Raw genomic sequence first — 25,001 nt, 5'->3', positions numbered from 1 at the left:
GTGGAGCAGGGAAATTATTTTACTGCTATTGTTAAATAATTGTCATCATTAGCATTGCATTAATAATATAATCTGGAGTTGATATTGCATTCAGAGGTTTAAACAGTGTCTCTTTCAGAAAGACTGAGTTGCAGGCTGACAGGAAGTTGTATGCAGAAGTGAAAGCAGGAAGTTATTTTGAGCAGCAGGCTAAGACGAGGCTTTAACAATGTAACAGATAGCTTTAAGAAGGCCTTAAGCAGTTATGACTATTTTATACACAATGCATATCTGTGCTTATTAAAGAGTTGGAGCTCGGTCAATTAATTGGGGGTCGGAAGCGTTGTTCGGCGCGATGTTCGGACAATCTATTGTGCAAGTGACTTGGAGCCATAGAAGGAATTGCAATACATGCTTACAAAACACTTATATATCAGATCATTTTATATTAAGGTTTTAGTAGAGGTTCTTGGTTAAAACATTTATTTAGTAGAAGACATACACATAGTCTCAGTGAGCTTCTGGTCTAGTGAAAGGTCAGAAGTGCAACAGGTGAATTGAGAAAGAGCATTTGAGGACGAGACACAGACAGTAGGAGGTGAAGAGGTGACACAAAGAGCATGTGAGGTCAACACATACACACACATTAGTTAGATTTATTTAGAGGAGAGATTAGTTATGTCTCGACAAGAAAGAGGAACAATTCACTTTAAGATAAGAACGGAAAGTACCAGCCATGAAAATAGAAGATGATCTTCTGGGTGAAAAGTCATTGTAGTGTTGATCTGATCTATGTATAAAATGGATCTGTGACGCATGAAGGGGCGTCAGTAAATCAAACCCTGATGCTATAAAATATCTGTTCATGCTTTGATTAAGTCGAGGACTACTGGCTGTCTGCGTACAGAGTGTCTTCCCACACGTGTGTTCATTAAAATCATTGTTTGACCAAGAGCTTCTGGACCATGGGTGGTTTGTACTCTCCCTCCTCAATTTTGAACCTTAACATATCCCAGATAGCAAGGAAACATTGAAACACTGTTGAGTCAATATCAGGCTGTGTCATTGAACCAACGTTGAAATGTGACGTTGACCTAACGTCACTCTTGCACCCTTTTTTAACGTTGAAACAACGTCAGGTTTTGATGTTGAATCAATGTTGAAACCTGACATTGAAACAATGTCAGATTCTGATATTGAAACACTGTTGAGCTATGGTGTTGATTTTCCACCTCTTTCGCACAGTTGCTTTTTATTAAAACAACAGTTAAATCATGACTGGAAATCTACCTTTCTTTATAGGTATTTTAACCAATACTAAACTACTGCATGTTTCCATCAATACTTAAACCACCTAAACACATAATTGTACTTATTCCTCAAATTGGACAACCTTTATAAAAAAAACCCCCAAATGTCTCACAATGTATCATGTCAATATTAATATCCTAAAATAAGAAAGCATTGCATGTGATGTAACAGAGAAAAAAAAGGTCAATAGGCATGTTTTGTTTGCTAAATACTTTATTAAAAGACAGTTTCCTATTTACATTTATATGTTTCACAGAAGTTTGTAATTTTTTACTCTGGGATGGGGATGCATGATGTGCGTCCTGCACCACCCAAACGATCTGGGGCGTATCGGAGTATCGGAGCCATTTCTGCACTGCTTGCGCAAAGACAAACTCGGACATAGAGTTTGCCCCTAACTGCTGCATCAGGCCATCTAGGACAAAAATACACACACACACACACACACACACACACACACACACACACACACACACACACACACACACACACACACACAAACAAAAAAAGTGAATTAGAGCACATGAATAAGCTCTTGTTAACTGTCTTCAGCGGGGAGAAAGTATGTAAACTCCTGGGCTGATAAACATGAAAGTCACCAGGCGTAAATCTGCAAACTGCCGCATTTGATTCCCAAAGAGCTATGAGCGGAAAAAGTGATAAGTCTTAGCATGGTGTGCCGTGTATCCTTTAAAACAAAATAAACATGGGGTCCTCGGGCTGTACAAACTACAACCCGAGGACTAAACAAGCCAAAGACCAAAGACTCCATCTCCAGATTAACCGGACATGAAAGTCTTGTTATTAAGAAAGACAAAGTAATATAGCAAAAAAAAAAACAGTAAAACTTACCAAATATGCATTTGCAGAGCGCTGTATCTTTAAATGCCATTTTTTGCTTTGTCTGGTCCTTGGTTTTTTCCCTGCCCAGTTTAGTACCGAGGCCAGCTCGTTTGTAATGGCATAAGCCATTACACGGCGGACTCGCACCTCCAGTGTGGTCCTTCCAATCAAGGCAAAGCGTCTCACCTATAGACACATTTTAAGAGATGGAATTAGCATGTCTCATGTCTTAAATGTGTATGCAAGTGCTTGTGTGTTTAATCAACAAGCCGTTGTTATGTATTTAAATCACATCTGACAGCTATTACACTTTATAGTTACAAAGTGTACATAACCTTTATATACTTACCATTGCCTTATTTGCCTCTTGTGATTGAAGAGCTGGCTCTGCATTGTTTAGCTCCTCAATGTTGTGCAAGGGCAAATCCAGAGGCAGTACCCCAGCATCTACCGATTCATTGCAGCCGGTATTGCGGATGGCTCTGACCTCCTCACGGAGTTTGTTAACAGCTCTCGTCAGGTCTGACAGAAAAAGATAATTTTTTTTAAGTATTTAAGAATACAGACAACTTGTCAAAAGTTTCCTTGTGTCACACACAGATATGTACAAAGACACTAGACAGTATTTTATTACCTGGTATTTTCACTTGAGGGGCCTGGGGAAACCATTTTTTTGTGGGCTGCTCATCCTCTGAGTCACTATATGTGTACAGGGGATTTGGTCTAAAGAAAAAAAGTTGAAAACGGTCATAAGTAATTACAAATGTGCTTTTGGAATATTTTTTCCTAAAGTTACAGTTTAATTTATAACAACACACACAGGAAACGGAGATGTGCAAGAAGGTACAGTATACAAGGGATTTTTGAAGTGCACAAGTGTACACGGCTTTGCATTTATAAAAAAGTTTACAAGCTTCCACTTTTTGGACTATATTATGTGGTGATATTGCAGATAAACAGGAAACAGATAATTACAATATATTTCATAGTCACTACAAAACTTGATCTATTGATTGAACTAAATAATAAATAATAGCTTAAAATGTATATAGGCAACAATTACAAGCAAACCCGTATATGTAAGCATTTAAACACTGAAGATAATAACATTAACAGTATTTTGTCTAAGTCTGCCATTGTAGGAATTCATGGCACCGAGACAAAAACTTGGCGCACAGTGTGGCGTCAAAATAGGCGCACACCTTTGACGCTGCGTTTTCTCCGTCTTCCTCGTCCACACGTAAATGCTAAACGCAGTTTACGTGTGGACAAGATACACATACACACAACTGAACTGAACCTTTCAACTGTCTTTGGGCTGTCGGTGCCTTTTAGAGTGTTTTTTAATTACCTGATAATTTGCTGACTTCTTTTTTGGGCTGTAAGCTACACATCAGTGTTCCAATTTTGGTTTGTGTTATTTTAGTCTGCTACTTGGCACTTATTAGCAGGTATTAGTGTCTGTGTGATCCAGTTATACGGTCTTTGGATGCCGCTTATTAACCAAGTGTTAATAAGTTAGCACTCCATCTTCATTTCTAAAATTGTCACATCCGTCTCCTAAGGACAACAGAATGCATCATGTCAGAGGGGCTGCTTCCATCTGTAGTTGGCACATTGGTTTTATTGTTTGTTGGCTGTTTTCATTTTTCTTTTTACGTAATCTTTGGGAACGCTGACACTTTTCTCGAGACACCTCACCTCATGTTGCTATTGATTATAAAGTGGCAGGTTGCAGTAGGAGGATTATGACTTTATTTATTGGTTAACAGAAATATATAACATAGAATACGCTGTATCAGTACGACCATTAATAGTAGTAAAACTTTAACGCCTTAAACTTACTGCATCTACATCCATGCTGTTCGTGATGAACACTATATTGCTACTGTACTGTTGAGTCAGGCTGATAACTTTTCGTCTCTTAGCTCTGAAACAAAAAAGCTGCTGTTTGAAGTTTTGCTGCTCGTGGAAAAGCAGCAGCAAGCACCCTCAGGCCTCCTGCTTCAACTCTTAATTTGATTCCTTTTTTTTTTTTTTCTTTTCTTTTTTTAAATGACATCAGAAACAGCAGTATGCGACATTACGTGATGGCAGAGCTTCAGTTCATCCTTTGTCATTTTTTTTTTTTTTTTTAAATAAATAGGACAGGGGGAATGAATGAGAGAAAGAGGGGGAGAGAAAGAAAGAAAACCAAAGGGGAGAAGAGACGGTGAGAAGGGGGGGGAAGAGAGAGAAAAAAAAAAAAGAAAAAAAAAAAAACTCCTGGGTCACCTGTATGGAGAAAAAAAAACAAACAAAAAAAACAAACAGAGGAGACAGCAAACAACAAAGAGCAGCCTCGGGGCTTGGGTCCTGGTTGGTGTGTTGCCGGGGTTGTGGGCGGGTGGGTGCATGGGGGCCCGGCCCTGGAGCAGGGTGCCGCCGGTGCGTCGAGCCGCCTGGGGGGCTCTTCAACTGGTGGGGGGGATGGTCACATCTTGCAGGAGCTTTCTTCTCTTCAGGAACTCTCTGCAGGAGGGGGAGATACAGGAGAGGTGGAGGAAGATCTCAGCCTGGGCGTTTACCGTCTTATGTAGTCTGGAAGATGAGTGGATGGTGGGGTGGGTGCAGTTTTCTCTGTGGTGGGGTTGGGTGGACTGTCCAGGGCTCTGTGGAGCCGGGGGGCGCTACTGCACTGGGCCCCGGTCTGATGGGCCTGGGCCCCCTTTCCCTGGCGGGTCGCGAAGGGTGGGAGTGCCTACTGGGGTCAGCGGGGGAGCTGGCCCCAGGGAGGGGTTACCTACCCCTCCCTTCCTTCCCTCCCCATCTCCAGCTGCCTCCCTCTTCCCGCTCCTCCACAACCACCCACACATGCAGGGCCTTGGAGTAGGGGTATGTCACCAGGGTGCAGAGGAGGCTACCCCCCCCCTCTGTCCCCTTCTGGCTGCCTCTGCCTCAATTTTATCCCACAACTTAGACATTCACATTATTCACACTCTCATTACACATACATATAGGATCTTGGGGGTGGGCTCAATCGCGGAGTCCAAATTACCATCAGGGTGTACACCTCACCCCTGACGTCGTTGCCCACCTCTCAATTTTAAATACACTTAGTCATTGAGGGCTAGCAGGAGGGACTATGCGCTTACCTGCTGCTCCTTGGCAGGTAGCTCCATGCCCTCCTGGGTTTTAATTGCACCTTAGAACACATATGCATCAACACTACAATGAGCGGGTGGAGGGAGGTTTGGAGTCTTCTCCCACCCCCATTCTCTGCGGCCTGCTGGAGCGGGAGGGCTAGTAGGAGGAGTTGGCCGTCCGACTGCGGTCTGGGGTGTGGGGCCTCCCTGCTGCTGCGGAGTCGGGGTGGTCTGCCTCTCCCCACCGCAGGGAAAAGGGTAACACCACCTGGGTCTGGGTGCAATTCCCCCCTCCAGGGGCAAGGGTACCTAGACCCGGTTTGTAGAGTACGCTTGGGGAGTGTGATCGTGTGTACAACGTCTCTTTATGTCTGTCTCCACGTTGGTTGAGTGTGGAGTGAGTGCATATGAGAGCATGAGGGTGGGAATGGATGTTTGTGTCTGTGTGTGCCTGTATGTCTGTGTCTATATGTCAGGTTGGGTATCAGACGCCACCTCTCTGGGGACACCTCAGGCCCTCCAAGGTTTGGAGGCCTATCTCCCCCCACCACCACTTCCCCTGCCAATGGCGTCCGGGTACACACCGGCTCACTCCTTGGCGGCCGCTTGTCGGGGCCTGGGGCCTGGGGCTCGCTCGGGCCCCTTTGGAGGTGGGGTGCCCCCGGCCTCTCGGCCTGGGGCTCGGTCACTCAGGCACAGCTGGGGGCCGGCGGAGCTCACAGGCGCGTCACTGCAACTCCCCCTGGCTTCTGCTCCGCGGCTGCTGGGCGAGCCCTCATCTGGGACTCTCCTCAGCTCTTACTGGAACAGTGGCGCGGCTGCCCCTCTGTTGGTCTTCCATGGTCTCTTGTGTTCTGGGGGCCTCTGGATGTCTGGAGTTTTGATCTCCTCCATACCCGCTTCACACCCTGGAGGACGGGGCTGTGGCCCCCCCACACTCCCTAGCAGATCATTACATGGAGAAACCTTTGGAATGCAAGCATGCTGATCCACACAGGTATGCACACAGGTGTACACATGGGTATTCACAGACGCGGACTAAAGCTTTCTTGGCTGCTGCCTCAAAGCACACTGTGCGCTGTCTATCTTGCGTGCGGAACAATATCGTTTATTATTTAGTAACTATTGATATCTATGACTAGCTAGTTTATTGTGATGGTGCTTTGTTTTTTCTATTATTATGTTGCTCTTTGTTGTTTGCTGTCTCTTAATTTGATTCCTGCCTCTGCCTGCTCCCTTCATCATTTGGAGCCTCGTGGTTTTTTTTTTTTGTGTACACTATGACATTTTTGTTCCTTTTCCTTCATCCTAACTCACGCTTCTTATGTTCCATGTAGCTTTAATTGCATGTGAGTCAGCTTGGCTCCTTCAGTGATTCACTGCATTACAGCTCTTTCTCATCCACGATGCAGCTCTGAGAAGTGTCAGCACCACATCACTGTATTTTCTGCACAATTGCTTGACTTAAAATATGCACAAAATTGCATGTGCGCGCACACACACACACACACACACACACACACACACACACACACACACACACACACACACACACACACACACACACCGTGGAGGAGCATTTGTGTTATTGAGTGTCCAGAATTTTAATAATGTGTCTGCCAATCAGAATAAATTTCTTTGACTACATTACACTGACACTGATTTACTTGAGGCGATCTTATTCATTTTTATCTACCAAGCAATCACAGCGTATAGCCCTATTTAGATATATATGGAGAAAATCATTTGTCAGCTAAATGTAATCAAAAAGACATAGGTCTGTTTCCCACTATTCATCATTTCACAGCGCTGTACTTTTATCCTCCGAGCTGCACTTCAAAGTCCCATCAGGCCTGCAGACAGAAAGGATGAAGAGTGAATATGGATGTATAGGACTTCAAAAGATTTGCACCCCATTCACAAAACCTTCATTATTTATTTATTTATTTACACAAAATAGTCAGAGTTCAGGCGTTTTTACTAGCCAAACTCACAATACTGCATGAATTAACATTTCCCCTTGACTTTTAAGTACAGGCTTGGTGATGCAGTCCTTGACATACTGAAAAAGAACATCTTATGTGACATTTCTTTGAAGATGATTTTAATTTCTGCAACACAAATAAGCAGGTGGGTAGACAGATCTCTCAGCTTCCCCCTGCATCTACAATGACGTTGAATGTTTTCTTTGGGGAATTATTACATTGGTGCTTCTCCAACTTTTTCCATGTTACAGACTAAAAAAACAAAATAATTTTTTGTGACAATCTGCAAAATTTTCATTTTGCAGTACCTTATAAACTGTATAAACTGAACTTAAATTGAAGGTTTCGATGGAAGTTAGAGTTGCCTATGTTGCACTAGCCGATATAAGAAAACTTCTCTGTTTGGATCGAGCTTTAATTAGATTATTCTACCACTTTAAGATGAGAAATACAATATATAACCAGACGTCCTTTAGCAGGGGTCCTGCTACACCGTGGGTTTAATTAAACCATGTTTTAATCTGTACTATCAGCTATTGAACTGCAATTCAATGCCAACACCTCCAAGTAAAATTGTGCTTACGATTTATTTGGTTGTTTACATTTCTTCCTCATCTTTGTGTGTCTCTCGCTGTACTTCATTCTCATATCTTTTATCTCTCTTCCCTGCTGTCTCCTCTGTTGTTCATTCTTCTACAGTAAAAGGTAATGAATTACATGAGGCACACCACATAGATCCACTGAAAGCCAATAATGAGGACAGTGACCCTCAGGCTGCTCCTGTAGTCTGCTCCAGTACAGGGGTTAATGGGAGTAATCTCACCTTGATTAATCATACTAACAGTAATTGGCTATTGGTAGCTTTCTAAGTGGCCTTAGGCATTTTCCCTTCTTCCTGTATTTTCCTCAAACTGTCTGTGAAATAAACTGTCTAAAGTCTGCTGTCCTGATCCAAGTATCATGCCAGGATTTGCAGACTTTAAGTGCCTAATATGAACATTTATCTGCAACTGTTCAATCAGATATTACTGCTTGTATATGAAAAAGCTGTAAAAATTCTTAGGATGAGTTTTTTTTGTTTTTGTTTTTTAATCTACCGTGTGTTGGTCGTGGGGCTATAATGAAATGTGCACTGGAGCGTAGAGGTTACAGACCTCAAGACAGAAGTAACTCTTTTTGTGGCCCATAAGAGTCTCACTGCAAGTCATTTTCGTCAGTTTCATCATGTGGCCAATGTTTATGTAAATTCAAAACACTACATGACTGGTTCCAGAAATGAGCTACAATTCATTTTCCCGCCTGTTGTTACCCTCGTGGCACGTGTTATGTTTTATTTTGCTCAATTAATCTTCTGGCCTTTGACGGCTTGGTGACGCAGCGGTAATGGAGACATAAATTTCTCCTGAAGGCTTTGGGCCTTTTAACGGAAACAGATAGGCTGCAGAGATCGATAAAGACGCTGAGCATTCATTTTAACAGGGAAGAGAATGTGTGCATGTTAGACCTGGGTGTTGAGCAGAGGAGGGCATAAATAATTGACTAAACTGAATTGCCTTACAGGTTGCATACTTAGTGTTAGTGAAGATTTCTATTCTCTTTACTTTACACTTCCAAACTGCACCATCCCACACTGCAACAAGTGTACCTGTGTGTAGTCACAATGACGATTGTTGAAGGGTCTCTTAATAAGGAGCAGGGTAGAAATACAGCAACCAGCTTTTGGATGCCGTCACTTTTCTCCAGTGGAACTCACAAATAACATCTGCAGTAATTTATATACTGCTGTCAGACTGATGTTTTAAGATCAGGGGCTGAACTTGCTTGAAAACACAGCTAGTTATTTACAGTGTCAGTCAGACAATAAATCCAACATTTACGAAATGCTTCCACTTCTAATCCTCCTTTTCTTCTTTTTGGTTTCCTCATCATTAGCATTTATATTAATAAATTGAAGCGCTAATCAAAAACGTCTATAAAGTCATATGATTTAGTCTTCACTGAAATAATTACACAGAAATCACACCTGTAAGTTTGTGGAGTTTCATCTGTATTTAACATAAAACAGATGTGCACCATCACAAGTTTTGGTTGTTAAGGATGTAACTGTGCAGACTAGTTGGATCAGCACTTAATTCACAACCAGTGTGAAAGTGTGTAGGGGCTGGACTGGAACTCAGTCTTTCTTTGCTTTTTCTTCTTCTCCCTCTATCTCACTTCCCTTACCTTTGATTTTGTTGTCACTCTACGGCTCTTGTTTGTTTGTTCTTTCTTTATCACTCCCGGTCATCCCGATTACACCGAATCGCTCCTCATTTAACAAGAGAACTGCCTTTTTCTCACACTCTGACCTTTATTAGTTTCAGTCTTCAGCTCTGCTTTTGTTTTCTTTCAGGAGTCAGTTTTTTTTTCCATTTGTGTTCTGTAACTGTAATTTACTTTAGAAAAAACATTTAATTTTAAAGGTCTGTAATTTCAATGCTTTCTTTATTCCCTTTATTCTAATTAGATGCATGTTTTGACGGTAAGCCTTTTTTTCTGAACATCCTAATTAGGACAAGTATTTTAATTTTCAGATTTAGAAAATTTATATTTTTAAGCAGACATGATATCGTGAAAATACTGAGATTTGGATATATGAGTAATGGATGTGTGTTTTTTGTTTTGTTTTGATTTTGCAGACAGTGCAGCACAGCCCTACAGTGTGTAGGGAACAGCTGGGAACACCATACGTGCACAGCTGTTTGCGTATAAACCTCCTTTCAGTATTGCAGGTGTGTGTGATCTTGCACTATAGAGGCCATGCCAGGTGTCTTAATCAACTGTAAGTTTTTGTTACTTACAACCATTTCGTCGGACTTGGAAATCACATTACATATTTGACATATTTGAAGCCTTGTCTCTCAAGCTTCTGTAAAATTCTCCCCCAAAGTCCAGAACTCTCCTTTCTCCAGCTTGACAACAGCATCCACAGATTACATGATCAGTTTCTGTTACTGTCATGTTGCCCTGCAAAAAAACAAACCAAAACAACAAAAACCCTGGTGCAGTCAGATCCCTGGAAAACCACCACCTCACACTTTCTTATAATCAGCCTCTGACAATACACTGAAATGAAAAAAATGAAATATCTCTTATTTCTATAGATAGTGTTTACATTAAAACAAGCATAGAGCATGTTCTTCTGCATTCAAATCAAACAGGGTTCAAGGATGTGCCTCCTCAGCTGCAGCACGTTTTAAATGGATTAATATTTCTACCATCTGGAAAAAATAGGACTTGCAAGTTCATTGCATTAGATTTACATTAGCAAATGCATATAATTGGATTCGTCAGTGTGTGGAGAATGTTATCTGTAGCTCTATAATTTGGCTGTACTGCAAAGGGCTGAACTCAGCAGATGGATGGATGCTGGCTCTTGGCACCTTCTCACCGCCTGTGTGTGTGAGCAGCTGAGTACGCCTCATTTATGGGTGTAAAGATGAACATGGCTTTCTCCACAATCCCAAATCCACTTTGCGGTGTGACCAGGAGATATTTTATTTTGTATTCTTATGATCACAGTTATAATCAGAAGTATCAATCATTAATCATTTACCATTGTTGAACCAGTTGACAGAATAATCTTTGAACCACATCTATGTTAACATTAATCTACACAGATTGTCAGTACTTTAATCAGTCTATTGTTGTTCTGTACTATTCATGTTATTTGCTTAAAGCTGTTTCACAGTTCTGTAACCAGGGCGAAAACAAGAATGTTTAAATTTATGCAGGAGGAGTATATGCAACAGGAGAAGTGCTCGGCCTATTTTTTTGCTCAAATGAAAAAGAAAGAGGAAAAAGGGGCAATTATGGAACTGGAAAGGGAAGGGAAATCGGTTACTGGACGGGATAATATTTTGAAGATGGTAGAGGAGTACTACAGTTCATTGTTTGGTGTGGAAGAAGTAGATAGAGGGGCTCAAGAAATGGTTTTAGGTTTTCTGAAAGAGAGGTTACCAGAGGACGCAAGGAAGCTTTTGGAAAGGAGCATAACAAACCACGAACTATACGAGGCGATAAAGACAATGAAGAATAACAAGGTACCTGGGATAGATGGACTCACAAAGGAGTTTTACATCACCTTTTGGGATCTCATCGGAGACCACTTGTTGGAGGTATTTGAAGAAATGTGTGAAACGGGTAGAATGCCAAAGAGTATGAGGATGGGTGTGATAAGTTTTCTACATAAGAAAGGCTCACCTGCTGTGCTTTCAAATTATAGGCCTCTTTCAATGGTCTGCGTGGACTACAAAATTTTGAGTCGAACTCTAGCAAGACGCCTGGCCCGAGTCTTGCCTGCTATTATTAATGCAGACCAGACATGCGGGGTAAAGGGCAGGCAGATTGGTTGGAACTTGCAATTACATAGAGATGTGCTTACATACATCGAAGAGAGGAACTTGACAACAATATGCGTAACACTTGATCAGGAAAAAGCTTTTGATAGGGTCAATCATGATTTCTTATGGAGGGTGATGAGAAATTTTGATATAGGAGGTAAATTTTTGAATTGGATAAGTATGATGTATACTGACATAATTTGCAAGATAAAGATAAATGGACACTTAACAGAGGAAGTACAACAAACGAGAGGGCTACGGCAGGGTTGCCCCCTGTCCGCCCTACTCTATGTTATATATGTAGAACCTCTAGCATGTGCAATAAGAGGAAACGAGAAAATTAGAGGAGTGCCCTTGCCAGGGGGGAGGTGTTGAAGATCTCCCAGTACGCTGACGACACAGTTCTTTACTTGGAAGATGATGGAAGTGTGAGGGAGATGATACGAACAATACAGACCTTTGAGAGCGCTGCGGGGTCAAAGGTCAATGAGGAGAAATCAAAATATAAATTTTTGGGACGATGGGCAGGTAGGAGACAGACGCTTTGCGGGCTTTCTTTGTGTGAAGGGTCCATGCAGGTCCTGGGCATTGATTTTGGAAATCCAGCAAATTACAACTGGGATTTGAAGATAGCGAAGATCTTAAAGAAATTGGGGATGTGGTCAAAAAGAAAGCTCACTATAACTGGCAAAGTTTTGGCCGTAAAAGCTGACATCTTACCTGCCCTACTCCATTTGGCATATGTCTTTCCAATGCCACAGACTCATAGGAAGGTGCTAACACGGGGAATTTTTAAATTAATATGGGGGGGGGGGGGTATGAATATGTAAAAGAACAACTATGTATCAGACAATATCAAAAGGTGGGAGGGATGTCCCATACATCCCTTTGAAATTGGATGTGATGTATTACAGTAACATATGTGATCCTCTCCAGTCACCCCTTTCCTGTCAAAGTGGAACTCTGGAGCAGAGCAGGCGGGGCCTGAGATCTGCCCCTTCAGCCAAGCAAACAGGGCCTACCGTGACGCCGGAAGCCGGGACGAGGAGTCACTGCAGCTTCCTGCGAGGCCAAAGAAACACACACTCTGGCTTCTCTTCAAAACGTACAAGTCTTTCGCCTTTTACTAAAGACTTCCGTGGAGAGTGAGGCTAAGGAGTTGCACCTATTTTTGGCAGGGTCTGCCGTCTGGCTGGCCCCTCTCCTCGTTGTTCAAAAGAAGAAATAGAAGAAAGCGCGTCTAGCAGATTTCAAATGGTTGACTGCGTTGTGACGACAGACACAGACTGGCTGGAAACTGGATTTATTTCTAAAAGACAAAGTGCAGCAGCAAAATCAGTGTCACACAGCAACAGCAGGCCTCTCCTCATCCCAGTGTGGAGTCCATGCAGCTCTGCTTACAATATATAAAAGAAAATACAATCTATCAAAACAACGATTCTCCCAACAGCCACTTTAAAGTCAAATGTTATAGTGGGGTAAAACAGAGACAAATATGAAGCCACTAATAATAACTTGTAATATTTAAATCCCCACTAAGATGGATCAATTACACAATACATATTCAAACAACTTTAACTTTTCTCAACATGGCTGAAAATACTATGCAGTGTGCAGCCTCAGGTGATGAACTCATTATACACATAAAACATAACCTATACATTTACACATACCTAGAAGACAAAGTGCAGCAGCAAAATCAGTGTCACACAGCAACAGCAGGCCTCTCCTCATCCCTGTTTAGCACAAGTAAGGACCACATAAACGGATGGTGTAACAGATAAAACGCAGTTCCAATTACTATTTTTCTCGTTCAAAGCAATCAAAAACACTTTGGGAGCTTTTAGCCATGAGAACTAATAGTTAGCAAAGAAAAATACACCAAATTTAAATGTATAATTTAGTACAGGGAGAGGAGCTACAGAAAGTGTGCCTCACCAGTGTGGAGTCCATGCAGCTCTGGCTGGGAAACCCCACACACGCAACATGTTTACAAGTGGCGTCACACTGATTAATGCCCCACTTCAACAGTGACACGTGGAACCTTAGTTTTACATAAATTAAATTTACACAATAAAAAATAAATAAACTATATACAATACAGTTTTGAGAATGTTCACACTCAGTATATTATATCTCAGCTACACGCACAGTTCCAGGAAGCTCCGCAGGCCTCTGAGGTACTGTAGGTGGGCGGAGATTTGAAGCGGCTCCCTCCCTGTGAGCCAAGTGAAAGAGCGCACCGTCACAAGCGAGAAGTGTCCCGAGAAGGCGGCTCAGCCAGGAACCTGGCTAAGTATCTGTTCTTATCAGTTTAATATCTGATACGCCCCCGATTTGGGGGCAACGTATTAAACGCATTTTTAGAACAGGGAGCCGAATAAGGCGTTCGCTCCACGCATCGACCCGGTATTGCAGCGCCTCCGGGAACGGTGCCCCCTTTGCTGACTTTGTGCAAAAGCAAGAAAGCCAAACAAAGTAAGGTCGGCCAAACCAAGAGCCAGAAAGCAGCCGCAAGCGGCGAAAGTGCAGGGATAGAAGCTCAGAGAAATAAGGAAAAAAACTGGGAAGATAGCGAGGAACTGAATATATTATTAAAGGAACAGGAGGTTTTGTTTCAGGAGAGGGCGAAAACAAGAATGTTTAAATTTATGCAGGAGGAGTATATGCAACAGGAGAAGTGCTCGGCCTATTTTTTTGCTCAAATGAAAAAGAAAGAGGAAAAAGGGGCAATTATGGAACTGGAAAGGGAAGGGAAATCGGTTACTGGACGGGATAATATTTTGAAGATGGTAGAGGAGTACTACAGTTCATTGTTTGGTGTGGAAGAAGTAGATAGAGGGGCTCAAGAAATGGTTTTAGGTTTTCTGAAAGAGAGGTTACCAGAGGACGCAAGGAAGCTTTTGGAAAGGAGCATAACAAACCACGAACTATACGAGGCGATAAAGACAATGAAGAATAACAAGGTACCTGGGATAGATGGACTCACAAAGGAGTTTTACATCACCTTTTGGGATCTCATCGGAGACCACTTGTTGGAGGTATTTGAAGAAATGTGTGAAACGGGTAGAATGCCAAAGAGTATGAGGACGGGTGTGATAAGTTTTCTACATAAGAAAGGCTCACCTGCTGTGCTTTCAAATTATAGGCCTCTTTCAATGGTCTGCGTGGACTACAAAATTTTGAGTCGAACTCTAGCAAGACGCCTGGCCCGAGTCTTGCCTGCTATTATTAATGCAGACCAGACATGCGGGGTAAAGGGCAGGCAGATTGGTTGGAACTTACAATTACATAGAGATGTGCTTACACTTGATCAGGAAAAAGCTTTTGATAGGGTCAATCATGATTTCTTATGGAGGGTGATGAGAAATTTTGATATAGGAGGTAAATTTTTGAATTGGATAAGTATGATGTATACTGACATAATCTGCAAGATAAAGATAAATGGACACTTAACAGAGGAAGTACAACAAACGAGAGGGCTACGGCAGGGTTGCCCCCTGTCCGCCCTACTCTATGTTATATATGTAGAACCTTTAGCATGTGCAATAAGAGGAAACGAGAAAATTAGAGGAGTGCCCTTGCCAGGGGGGAGGTGTTGAAGATCTCCCAGTACGCTGACGACACAGTTCTTTACTTGGAAGATGATGGAAGTGTGAGGGAGATGATACGAACAATACAGACCTTTGAGAGCGCTGCGGGGTCAAAGGTCAATGAGGAGAAATCAAAATATAAATTTTTGGGACGATGGGCAGGTAGGAGACAGACGCTTTGCGGGCTTTCTTTGTGTGAAGGGTCCATGCAGGTCCTGGGCATTGATTTTGGAAATCCAGCAAATTACAACTGGGATTTGAAGATAGCGAAGATCTTAAAGAAATTGGGGATGTGGTCAAAAAGAAAGCTCACTATAACTGGCAAAGTTTTGGCCGTAAAAGCTGACATCTTACCTGCCCTACTCCATTTGGCATATGTCTTTCCAATGCCACAGACTCATAGGAAGGTGCTAACACGGGGAATTTTTAAATTAATATGGGGGGGGGGGGTATGAATATGTAAAAGAACAACTATGTATCAGACAATATCAAAAGGTGGGAGGGATGTCCCATACATCCCTTTGAAATTGGATGTGATGTATTACAGTAACATATGTGATCCTCTCCAGTCACCCCTTTCCTGTCAAAGTGGAACTCTGGAGCAGAGCAGGCGGGGCCTGAGATCTGCCCCTTCAGCCAAGCAAACAGGGCCTACCGTGACGCCGGAAGCCGGGACGAGGAGTCACTGCGGCTTCCTGCGAGGCCAAAGAAACACACACTCTGGCTGCTCTTCAAAACGTACAAGTCTTTCGCCTTTTACTAAAGACTTCCGTGGAGAGTGAGGCTAAGGAGTTGCACCTATTTTTGGCAGGGTCTGCCGTCTGGCTGGCCCCTCTCCTCGTTGTTCAAAAGAAGAAATAGAAGAAAGCGCGTCTAGCAGATTTCAAATGGTTGACTGCGTTGTGACGACAGACACAGACTGGCTGGAAACTGGATTTATTTCTAAAAGACAAAGTGCAGCAGCAAAATCAGTGTCACACAGCAACAGCAGGCCTCTCCTCATCCCAGTGTGGAGTCCATGCAGCTCTGCTTACAATATATAAAAGAAAATACAATCTATCAAAACAACGATTCTCCCAACAGCCACTTTAAAGTCAAATGTTATAGTGGGGTAAAACAGAGACAAATATGAAGCCACTAATAATAACTTGTAATATTTAAATCCCCACTAAGATGGATCAATTACACAATACATATTCAAACAACTTTAACTTTTCTCAACATGGCTGAAAATACTATGCAGTGTGCAGCCTCAGGTGATGAACTCATTATACACATAAAACATAACCTATACATTTACACATACCTAGAAGACAAAGTGCAGCAGCAAAATCAGTGTCACACAGCAACAGCAGGCCTCTCCTCATCCCTGTTTAGCACAAGTAAGGACCACATAAACGGATGGTGTAACAGATAAAACGCAGTTCCAATTACTATTTTTCTCGTTCAAAGCAATCAAAAACACTTTGGGAGCTTTTAGCCATGAGAACTAATACTTAGCAAAGAAAAATACACCAAATTTAAATGTATAATTTAGTACAGGGAGAGGAGCTACAGAAAGTGTGCCTCACCAGTGTGGAGTCCATGCAGCTCTGGCTGGGAAACCCCACACACGCAACATGTTTACAAGTGGCATCACACTGATTAATGCCCCACTTCAACAGTGACACGTGGAACCTTAGTTTTACATAAATTAAATTTACACAATAAAAAATAAATAAACTATATACAATACAGTTTTGAGAATGTTCACACTCAGTATATTATATCTCAGCTACACGCACAGTTCCAGGAAGCTCCGCAGGCCTCTGAGGTACTGTAGGTGGGCGGAGATTTGAAGCGGCTCCCTCCCTGTGAGCCAAGTGAAAGAGCGCTCCGTCACAGGCGAGAAGTGTCCCGAGAAGGCGGCTCAACCAGGAACCTGCGGGAGGCCATCGCTTCTCGGCCTTTTAGCTAAGATCAAGTGTAGTATCTGTTCTTATCAGAGGAGGTGGGAAGCAAAGAAAGATGGCGACGTCGTCGGCCAGTTTTTCTGAGAGGGACGCATGGACTTTTGTAACAAGAAATACGCTGAGATTTGAACTCATGGAGAAAGACACACAACTTCACGACAGAATAACTTTTGGAAGGAGAATCCTCTTTGAAGCCTTGAAGATACAGCCGGAGAAGATATTTTGCCTACAACAGAGCACTGCAAGTAAGCACTATGATGTGACATTCTGTACAGGAGAATACGCGGAAGAAGTGAGAAGGAAGAGCATTGTGGAAGAAGATAAAGAACTGCGGAGATATATGGTGACCCCTTTGTATCGCAATGATTACAGAATTTTAACGATACATATGTATAACCCATGGGTCACGGAGGAGACTATCAGGTACTTTCTAGGGAGATACGTTACTGTTCTCCCAGGAGTACGAAAGATAAAGGACGGTCTGGGCATATGGACCGGAAAGAGACAATTTCGCATCAAATTGAGTGCGGATATGAACAGTGAAGATGGATATTGCCACCCACCTGCAGTCTTTTCTATTGGAGCGGACAGAGGCTTCCTTGTTTACGCAGGGCAGCCTCAAGCATGTAGGAAATGCGGGAGTGTTGGACATAATGTGGAACAATGCGACCAGGTGAGGTGTAGGAGTTGCGGCAAGCTTGGACATATTACGAGGGACTGCAAGGAGCCCAGAAGATGTCACTTATGTGACTCGGATGCACATATGGCGAGAGATTGTACTAAGCCACGGCCTTATTCAGCCGTGGTAAAGACTGGACTTATTGGGGAAGAACGTAGCGAAGAGGAAATAGACACTGGTGTAGGAGCAAGGCCACAGGAGCCGCTACCAGCTGCTGGAAATCAGGCTAACGAGGACAAAGTGGAAAGTGTGGAGGAGGGGATGGTGCGACGTGAGGAGAAGGGAGAGAGGAGTCTTGAGCAAGATGGCGAGAAAGTACAGCAGGGGGAGGATCCCCAAAAATGTTGGGAAGTGGTCGGAAAACCACGGAGAAAGTCTGCTAAAAGAAGGAGAAAGGTGAGTCCAGCCGCTTTCTCTGAAGATGGTAAGCTAAGAGATCAGGATGTTAGGGAGGAGGTTTTGGAGGAAGGTGGAAATGTGGAGGGGTATGTGTTGAGGGGAACACAGACTGAGTGCATGCATACCCCTCTAAGTGATGTGACAAGCGATGGAGATATGGAAGAGGAAGGCGAGAGTGAAGAAAAGTCAGAGGACTCTTTCATAAAAGACCTTTTGTTACACGTCAATATGGATAGTTAGAGAATCCAAGAGAGGAGGTAAAATATACCAAGAGACTCATTGTAATTTTTTTTCTCTTTATTTATTTATTTTTTTGCCCTTAGTGCTCCACTTGCTTTTTGTTTATGGTATGGGGAAAATACGGATAATTACCTTGAATGTTAGGGGGCTAAAAAGTGCCCAAAAGAGAAAAATTGTTTATGAATTTTTATTGAGCTACAATTTCGATGTTTGTTTGGTCCAGGAAGCTCATCTGAGAGATGAGAGGGATGTTGCTTTGTTTACTGAGGAATGGAGGGGAGGGGAAGCTTCTTGGAGCATTGGGGGGGTACATGGGACTGGAGTTGGGGTGTTATGTGGGGATAAGGATATTCGGATAATTGAGAGCTTTACTGTAATACAAGGAAGGGTAATGGTGGTGGATATCGATAAAAATGGGACTCAATGCCGGATAATAAATGTATATGCACAGGTGGAGCATGGGCTACGTAAGGACCTTTTCCAAAAAATGGATACTTGTTTTTTGACTAGGAAAGATATTATTGTGGTATGGAACGCCAGGACTGCCATAATGAATTAATTAAATACACCATTAAATAATTAATTAAATGTGGCAATAATTAATTAAAATTGGAATTAATTAATTAAATAAATAGTTATGATATATGTAATTAATTAATTATTGACACATTTAATTAATTATTTATGTATTTCACGTTTTAATTAATTATTGACACATTTAATTAATTAATTATTGACACATTTAATTAATTATTTATGTATTTCACATTTTAATTAATTATTGACACATTTAATTAATTATTGACACATTTAATTAATTATTTAATGATATATTTATTTATTTCATTTTGGCAGTCCTGACGCCTGGCTCTCATCATGAAATAATTTTATCTGTCAGCCTCACCCATCAAACTCAGGGGGCGGGGTTAACGCTGATCGAGTCAAAACCATTGCTTTGGCCTGGTGGCCATTGTTTCTAGCACACAACAACCGGCATGTGGAAGCTAACAGAACTGAGCTTTGAAAAACCCTGTTTGTGTGTTACCAAATACCGTTTTAATATTTTTTTAGCCGAGAATGTAGTGGTTTAATCTTCATGTGTCTGGTCGGTTTGTCAAGATACAGCCTCTTTGCAAAAGTGTTTCGATGATTTCGGAGATGTCGTCCCAGTCTCACGGCAAAGCGTGGGATAGACCCGCTCGCCTCGCAAGCAATCCCACCGACAAAGCGCAGGCCCCGGTACACAGCTGTAGTAACCCCCGCTGACTTCTTTTACTGAGGTTATATTTATCGATGTTTTATTTCCTGATGTTCTTATGTGTCCTACGTGTTTCAGTCGCCAATTCTGAATTATAACTAACATTAAAAACATGTTTAAGGAGGAGAGAGAGCAAATAAATCTGTTTAACATCTGATCTTTGGGTTTTTGTTCAGTAATCAGCGTGACCTGTGTATAAACGCATAAAAGAGATAACGTTGGTGTTTCCGTCATGTAGTAACTGCTGGCTTTAACTGTACAAAGGTTGTTCGACACTATGAAACACATACAGACTTCATGATGTTCGGCTAATATTTTTATTGTGAATATTAATCATGCTGACCTCGCTCTGTACACCACGCAGCGAGGTCAGCATATCCACGATATCCTCAGCTCCATGAGTTAACACAAAGTTTCCCAGCTGACTATCTAACTGCCAACTATTCCAGAGACGTGAAAATATACAGCATCAAGAAAAGTGTAAGAGACTCAGCAGCAGATTAGAATAACAGTTATACATTTAATAAATCACCAAATGAATCCAAGAAACGAGCAAACCTGTTCCGACAATTTGAGTTTGTATTCCCTCAGCTGCAGACTCGCTGCTGTTTAAATGTTTGAAAAGGAAGATTAGATATAAAAAACGTCAAACATAGACTCAGTCTGCCTTCACATTTGATATGAGGCCAGCACGTATAGTGGCCTCAGCAGGCTATTACTGAAATACACGTGCTATATCATAAACTATGATATAAACAGGGAGGTCCTATTAACATGTTTAGTTTTAAAGGACACCTTCCTGCCTTTAGTCTCCTTCATGAGCAGTATTCGTTTTCTTCTAACATCCAGAAGTCTGCACAATGTGTTTCATAGTTTGTAACAAGCCTTTGACAGGTAAACATAACATGACCGAAAAAGCAAAAAAAAAGAAAAAAAAAAGAGAGAGAGAGAGAGAGAGAGAGTGTTGACATAAGAAGAGAAAATGCTCTCAATTATGGAGACAGGCAAATGGTTCATTTATGTTTGATGTGTGTTTATTCCTCCCTAAATATCGTCGGTGAAGTTTGCCATGCACGTCAGATTTTCCTGCGCATTTTTATACCTCTGCCAACAGAGAGAGAAAAAAAATCACATTCTAACAGACAGCTGGTGCTTAGAATACAGTTGAATAACTATTAAAAAACAGATGATATTTAGATGATAGTTCAGTCTAACACATGTGCCAGTGAACCATTAAACGTCTGTGAAACTATGCAGTTATGAAACGTAACTTTAACCTCAGCCAAACCGATTTGCTCAGTTGTAAATAAAACAGCGAAGTAAACGTGACCCGACAGACAGAACCTGAGTGAATGAAGTCCAGCGTTTAACCACTGAGAGCTAAAACTCAGCTGAGGTTTGAAAGCTGTGTGCCGGTGATTGGACATCAGCCGCTGATAAAGCTGTTCGCCTATAAAGTGCTCTGTAAGGAAACAAGCTCCAGCAGCTCTGCGCTCGGGGAAAATACTATATTTACTTATCTTGTGCAGTTAAACTGTGACTATCACCAGGTAATGTAGGCGTGTTTCTTGAATTAGCAGCAGGTGTTAAACAGCTGACAGATGAGGAGGAGGATGCATGCAGGTAAACTGAGGGTCTGCTGAGCTGATCGCTGGTTTCGTGAGAAAAATGTCAGCTCGTTCTTTATGTTACAGAAGCACAGAGACACAAGACCAGGCGGAAAGAGACGATCGTTCGGTGAAAATGAGAATCTGCGAATGCAACATGTGGAACACGGAGAGTGGAATATGTAAACAAACCGGTTAACGTACCCCCTCGGTGCACTCTGCATGCTAACTGTTAGCAGAGCTAGTGAAATCTCTGAAAACATCTGAGCACTTTTGCAAACATGTTCTATGTTGACAACCTGACCAGACATACGGCGCGACATTCGCGGCTAAAACACTGTTAAAAGTGTAGCTGGTGACAGAAAAACGGGGTATTTTAAAACTACACCACCACCATTGCTGCTTGTGATTTGATCTGCATTCTGGGATACCTGGCTGCCCCAAGTCTACACAAGCAATCGATTATCTAGGATCGACCTGTTTTGACTTACTTTGCACGGCAACCAATCAAATGTTAGAGAAGCTGCATGGGCAGCGTTAACCCCGCCCCCTGAGTTTGATGGGTGAGGCTGACAGATAAAATTATTTCATGACGAGAGCCAGGCGCCAGGACTGCCAAAATGAAATAAATAAATATATCATTAAATAATTAATTAAATGTGTCAATAATTAATTAAATGTGTCAATAATTAATTAAAATGTGAAATACATAAATAATTAATTAAATGTGTCAATAATTAATTAATTACATGTGTCATAACTATTTATTTAATTAATTAATTCCAATTTTAATTAATTATTGCCACATTTAATTAATTATTTAATGGTGTATTTAATTAATTCATTATGGCAGTCCTGGCGTTCCATATTGTGGGAGGGGATTTTAATTGCTCTTTGGAAAGGGAAAAGTTTTCCCTCCCCTTTAGGACTTTCATTAAGAAATATGGATTAATTGACGTAATGGGGAAGTTACTGGGAAAGCAAGTGGGGTATACTTGGAAGAACACAAGGGGGGTAAAGAGTAGGTTAGATTACATTTTAGTAGAAAAAAAAGTGCAAAATAATAGAGGGAAAAACAATACCGGCCCTCTTCACAGATCATCAAGCAGTTGATGTGGAGCTCGAGATAGTAGGGCCAGACTTTGGAAAAGGGTATTGGAAGTTTAACAACGACGTCCTCGCAGAGAAAGCCTATAGGGAAGGCTTCATGAAAATCTTCCCGATATGGGCCGAGATGAAAAGCTTATACAGTAACAACGTGGTTTGGTGGGAGGACATAAAGAAAAAAATCAAAAAGTTTACGGTCGAATATTGTACAGAGAGGGCAAAAGTTCGAAAGAAAGAGTTTGACACGATACAAAAAGAAATAGAAAAAATCTATGTTATGGAAAATAGGGGAAGGGAAATTAAAAAGGAAGGGTACTTGGAAAATTTAAAAATGAGACAGGAGGAATTACTTGAGAGGAAAGCGAGGGCCGTAATATATAAATTAAAACAGGAAGAGTATGAGGAGAATGAGAAATGCTCCTCATACTTTTTTAGCAAAATGAAGACTAGGGATAAGAGGGGGGTTATAACGGAACTGGAGAGGGATGGAAAGGTGATAAGGGGGAAAGATGATTTGTTAAAAACGGTGGAAGAATATTATGGAAAATTGTTTACAAAGGAGAGCTTGGATGAGGGGAAGGGGGAGGTTTTCATAAGATCGCTAAGGAGAAGGCTACCCGAAGAAGAAAATGGCAAGCTGGGGGGGGAATTGACAGTAGGGGAGGTGTATAACGTGTTAACGGCAATGAAGGCCAATAAGGTGCCCGGTATAGACGGCCTAACAAAAGAATTTTACGTGGCGTTTTGGGATATGGTGGGGATCCACCTTTTGGAGGTTTTTAAGGAAATCATGGAGGGAGGAGAGATGCCGGAAAGCATGAAAACGGGAGTGGTGACTATTCTGTTTAAGAAAGGAAACCCGAACCAACTAGATAATTATAGGCCACTAACTATGCTATGTGTGGACTATAAAGTACTGAGTAAGGTTCTGGTGAATAGGCTAGCAGGAGTCATGTCACACATAGTGGAAATGGACCAAACTTGTGGGGTACAGGGGAGGCAAATCACATGGAACTTACATCTACACAGGGATGTACTCACACATGTAAAGGAGAGAAACATTGCTGCAATATGTGTTAGCCTGGATCAGCAGAAAGCTTTCGATAGAGTAGACCACGCTTTTTTGTGGAAGGTTATGGAGGGGCTGGGTCTAGGAGGAGTCATTACAAAATGGGTAAAGGTTTTATATAAGGGCATAAATTCAAAAATCAAAATTAATGGGCATTTAACGGATAAAGTGCAACAAACAAGAGGATTGCGGCAAGGGTGCCCGCTCTCTGTGGTGCTGTTTGTTTTATACGCAGAACCCCTGGCTTGTGCAATAAGGGGGAGCCACGTTGTTAAAGGGATAACGCTGCCCCGGGGCGAGAGCTTAAAAATATCACAATACGCGGATGATACAATATTATACTTGGCAGATGATGAAAGCTTAAGGGGAGTGATAGACATCCTATATGATTATGAAAAAGCAACTGGATCGAGAATAAACAAGGAGAAGACTAGGTACAAATACCTTGGGAAGTGGGAGGGGAGGAAGATCTGTGATTTTATGTTGTGTGAAGGCCCTATGGACGTATTAGGAATTTCTTTTGGGAACGGGGAGGGGGATGCATTGTGTAATTGGAAAAAGAAGATGACTGCAGTCGAAAAAAATCTGGGATTATGGAAGACAAGAAAACTCTCCGTTTCAGGGAAAGTGTTGGTTGTAAAGGCCGATGTATTGCCAAAGCTGCTACATTTGGCCTACGTCTTTCCGATGCCGCAGAAGTATAGAGCTCAACTAATGAGGGGAATATTTAATTTCATATGGGGGGGCTATGAATATGTGAAAAGGGCGCTAATGCATCAGGAAATAGCAGATGGAGGGAGGGATGTGCCAAACATTCCTCTGAAGCTGGATGCAATATTCTATAGCAATGTATGTATACTCCTGAAAAAGACATATATACACAAATGCCAAATCCTGATATGGTTTTGGCTGTCCATACCATACCGGTTTCTAATAGGGTGGGATAATAAAGGCCCTAAAGCAGAGACTAGGCCGGAGTATTTCCAGCGAATGGTAAAGTGGGGGAGGAGATATACGGAATGTAAAGATGAGGATACAGTGATAAATCACAAGTTACTATATAGGAAACTGGTACAGAAACTCAATGTCAATCCAGTAATGGTGAGCTCTGAAGTGTGGGTAAGGGCCCTGGACAAGAGTTTTGAGAATGGGCTTAAAGATTTTAATTGGTTGCACTTGCATAGAAGGCTACCAGTCAGGGTCACGATGTATGCCCACAATTTGGGGAAGCAAAAAGTTTGTCCAAGGGAAAATTGTACGGAAGATGAAACAATTGAACATGTATTATGGGGATGTGAATATGCAAAAAAGGTGTGGGATGGGGTGAAAAAGAGTTATAAGTGCTTGGAGAATGTGACATATGATGAAATCACTTCGTTTGGGGTTAAAGGAGTGGGGAAAGAACAAAACAAAACAATTTGTATGTTGATATCAATTGTAAAACTTAAATTATGGAAAGCAAGGCAGGGACA

At 41.9% G+C, this 25,001-nt stretch overlaps 1 protein-coding gene, 3 non-coding genes and 1 pseudogene across 4 annotated transcripts; 4 read left to right on the top strand and 1 right to left on the bottom strand.

Annotated features, from left to right (window-relative positions):
* Window positions 1-1,485: 1,485 nt before the first annotated feature.
* LOC146653671 (uncharacterized) lies at window positions 1,486-4,374 on the bottom strand. Its single transcript, XM_085379951.1, has 5 exons — window positions 3,979-4,374; window positions 2,768-2,856; window positions 2,483-2,655; window positions 2,143-2,319; window positions 1,486-1,705 (listed from the first exon to the last, which is right to left on the bottom strand). Exons 1-5 carry the CDS (start codon window positions 3,981-3,983, stop codon window positions 1,697-1,699), a joined length of 453 nt encoding a protein of 150 aa, XP_085236077.1. The 5' UTR covers window positions 3,984-4,374; the 3' UTR covers window positions 1,486-1,696.
* An 8,333-nt stretch (window positions 4,375-12,707) lies between these two features.
* Window positions 12,708-12,820, top strand: LOC146653670 (U5 spliceosomal RNA). Its single transcript, XR_014907429.1, has one exon. It is a non-coding gene; the product is annotated as a U5 spliceosomal RNA (small nuclear RNA).
* A 1,059-nt stretch (window positions 12,821-13,879) lies between these two features.
* On the top strand, window positions 13,880-14,068 carry LOC146653669 (U2 spliceosomal RNA). The gene has a single exon (XR_014907448.1). It is a non-coding gene; the product is annotated as a U2 spliceosomal RNA (small nuclear RNA).
* A 1,865-nt stretch (window positions 14,069-15,933) lies between these two features.
* Window positions 15,934-16,046, top strand: LOC146653668 (U5 spliceosomal RNA). Its single transcript, XR_014907430.1, has one exon. It is a non-coding gene; the product is annotated as a U5 spliceosomal RNA (small nuclear RNA).
* A 1,105-nt stretch (window positions 16,047-17,151) lies between these two features.
* Window positions 17,152-17,305, top strand: LOC146653667 (U2 spliceosomal RNA; annotated as a pseudogene).
* Window positions 17,306-25,001: the final 7,696 nt, after the last annotated feature.

This window comes from Rhamphochromis longiceps, linkage group LG14 (genome assembly GCF_057381845.1).
Source record: "Rhamphochromis longiceps isolate RC_006_pf linkage group LG14, R_longiceps_female_GT1.1, whole genome shotgun sequence".
Lineage (NCBI taxonomy): Eukaryota > Metazoa > Chordata > Actinopteri > Cichliformes > Cichlidae > Rhamphochromis > Rhamphochromis longiceps.
The sequence above is the reverse complement of the archived record's forward strand: the minus strand, read 5'-3'. Positions and strand labels throughout refer to the sequence as shown.